Source organism: Artemia sp. Qi Xiang Cuo, chromosome 20 (genome assembly GCF_049724085.1).
Source record: "Artemia sp. Qi Xiang Cuo chromosome 20, ASM4972408v1, whole genome shotgun sequence".
Classification (NCBI taxonomy): domain Eukaryota; kingdom Metazoa; phylum Arthropoda; class Branchiopoda; order Anostraca; family Artemiidae; genus Artemia; species Artemia sp. Qi Xiang Cuo.
In genome coordinates this window covers 41,617,037-41,620,260 of record NC_142813.1, presented here as the reverse complement: position 1 = coordinate 41,620,260, position 3,224 = coordinate 41,617,037, and the positions used below count along the sequence as shown (strand labels likewise).

General features: G+C 44.7%; 1 protein-coding gene across 1 annotated transcript; it reads left to right on the top strand.

The window, feature by feature from the left end:
- Positions 1 to 2,532: 2,532 nt before the first annotated feature.
- LOC148940215 (uncharacterized) lies at positions 2,533 to 2,838 on the top strand. The gene has a single exon (XM_089106097.1). The coding sequence runs from the start codon at positions 2,533 to 2,535 to the stop codon at positions 2,836 to 2,838; it is 306 nt and encodes a 101-aa protein (XP_088962223.1).
- The last annotated feature ends 386 nt before the right edge of the window (positions 2,839 to 3,224 follow it).

Genomic DNA, 3,224 nt, shown 5'->3' with positions numbered 1-3,224 from the left:
TATGCTGAACCTCAACATTTTGATTGAGTTAATTTGCGGAAAAAATTAGCGTTTGAGGAGGCCAAGTTCCCCCCCAATTTTTGTGGTCACTTAAAAAGGGAACTAGAGCTTTTAATATTCGGTCGATTGAGCCCTCTCACGGTATTATAGTACTACCGGATTGATACAATCACCCCTGGGGAAAAAAAAAAAAAGAAAAAAGTTAAACACACATCCGTGATATTTATTCTGATCAAAAATACAAAATTTCACACTTTTGCAGATAGGAGCTTTAAACTTCCGCAGCAGGTTTTTCTGAGATGCTAAATGCGACGGTGTGATTCTTATTTCAGTCATATGGCGTTTGCGAGGTATTTCCCCCTTTTTTCGAAAATAAGGCAAATTTTCTCAGGCACGTAACTTTTGATGGGTTTGACTTTCTCACAACTCTATTTTTTTAAACAATAAAAAAACTTTAGCGTAAAGAGCGAGGCGTTGAGGAGGGTACAGCCCCCTTCATATACGGAATAATTTCTGTTCGTTTTAAGTTTTAACGTCGTTCCTTACTTTCAGTTAAAAAAAAACTTGTTTTTTTTATCTAATTTCGGGAAAGGCCATAAAATCCCTCAAAATGGCATTGGACCGTCATGTAAAGTGCACTTTTGCAGTCATCCTGTTAGAAGTTATTAATTCAAGAGACTTATAGCTCCCCCCCCCCCTGAACAACATTGATTTTTTTTGCAGGGGAAGCCTAAATGTAGGTCCGTTTTCCCTCTCCCTCCCCCCCAGGGGGATCGCATCGAACCAGGGGTCGCAGAATGTTGAGAAAGTGCTCATTTGAAAGGAAATTACCATATCAAAAGCCCTTATTAAGTTACAAAACATATCCTGGCATGATATTTGGAACTGAAGGCTCTTACAGCTAGCCAGATACAACAACCTATGCGTCACAAACACTCTTTGAGCACAAGAGACTCCACCTCGTTACATGGCGTTCGAACGACGGCGTAACAACAGCCCAGATCGACCACATCTTAGTCAGAAGAAGATGGAGGAGCTCCTGCACAGATGCCCGGGTATACAGAGGAGTAGACACAGGATCTTTAAATGGATCCGACCACTACCTCCTCACTTTCAAAGTCCGTCACCGCCTTAGTAGGCAGAAGCAACAGAAGGCAGGGAAGTGCTTCGATGTTTCGAAACTAAGATGCCCGGAAATCAAAGCCGACTTCGAGTTAAAGCTAAGCAACCGGTTCGAAGCCTTGAATCGTTTCTCACTCGTCGATGAAGAATGGGCACAGATAAAAATTGCAACACAGGACGTAGCTGAGGAGGTGCTTAGCCAAACAAAACGAAAACAGCGAGCCTGGATCTCTGACCACACCATAGAACTAGTTGAGAAGAAGCGACCCCTCGTGGGAGGTGCAAAAGAACCCTTAAAATTAGCCCGAAAAGCAGTTAAACAGTCACTGAAACTGGACAGACAACAGTACTGGTAAGATCTGGCTATTGAGTTGGAGCAAGCGTCCAAGAGCAATAACAGCAGTAAAACGTTCAAACTAGTTAAAGAAGCGACAGGAAAAGCTCCTGTAACGGTTGACACACTGAAAGATAAGTCTGGAGAACTCATCCGAACAGAAGAAGGACGCATGGAACGCTGGCGAGAGCATTTTTCTGAGCTACTGAACCCTGTCAAACCCCGTGCGATCTACCTGCCTTCTCGAGTGCTGCTAGAGAGCCCTACGCAGTGAACCTCGATCCGCCAAGTATTGCGGATGTACAAAAAGCGCTGAAGTGCATGAAAAACAATAAAACTCCTGGAGAGGATGGGATCCCTTCTGAAATGTTCAAGTCCTCACCAACTCTACTACGCCGCCTAACCGACCTTTTTGTCCAGGTGTGGACGACGATGACCATCCCAAAAGACTGGAAAGTATCAGTCCTCGTTCCGCTATACAAAAAGGAGATAAGGCCATTTGCGGAAACTATAGAGGCATCTCCCTGATCGACCATGCCATGAAGATCTTCTGCGTCATTCTTTTGAATCGATTCAAAGACGCACGTGACAAGTTAACCCGTCCTGAACAAGCAGGCTTCAGACCAGGCAGAGGCTGTCCAGAACAGATATTGACGATTCGCCTCATCCTTCAGCAATACAGCAGGTTTCATCTACCCCTTCTCATCGCCTGTATTGACTTTGCAGCTGCCTTCGACTCTGTCATCAGAGAGGAGCTATGGAGAACTATGGCTGAAGACGGTGCGTCACAGGAGATCATTGAGATACTCCAAAGTGCGTATAAGGACACCGAGACTTGCGTCCGTGTTTTCAGCAATTACACCCCTAAGTTTCCAGTTGAGTTTGGGATAAAGCAGGGATGCCCCCTTTCACCTATATTATTTAACCACGCGATAGACTGGATCATGAATAATGCAATGAGAAACCACAGCGGAATAGTCTACGGACAAATAGCTGGTTTCCTCCAGCCCCTGACAGATCTGGACTTCGCAGACAACATTGCTGAGTTCGGAACTACCCCAGACAGCCTACAAGGCATGATCAACGATACCTCTGATGTCTCAAAGCGCATCAAATTAGCCATCAGTAGCGCAAAGACTAAATTATTGGCTCTCAACAAACCTGCTCCTGGCCAAGTTACCCTTAATGGTGAACCAATAGAAAGCATTGAGGAATTCAAATATCTTGGGTCTATCATAACACCAGAGGTCGGAGCTGAAAGGGATATCTCTGCCAGCAGAACAAAAGCCTGGGGAGTCTTTACTAGTCTGAAAAAAGCATTATGGACCAGACAGGAGATCTCAGCCAAAACAAAAGTCAGAATCTATGGTGCAACTGTTTGAGCAGTACTACTGTATGCTTGCCAGACATGGCTGATCAAGACTGAAGATGTAAAAACTTTGGACGTGTTTGACCACTGCTGCCTTTGTTACATCTTCCGCATTAAGAGATGGGACAGGATTTCCAATAATGAAGTAAGGAGTCGCTGTGGCCAATCAGAAGAGCTATCGCTTATCATTAAAAAACATCGCCTGAAGATCCTTGGATACACATTGCGCCATCCCGAAGGCACGATAAGTCGAGACGTCCTTTTCTGCGAACCAGTCCCATCCTCGAAACGTAAATCAGGAGGACAAAAAAAGAACCTGTGGCAAAAATTCAAGGAGAACCTGAAACCATGGGGAGGATTCAGGAGACACGGTTGGAGATTGGACAAATAATGGCTGAA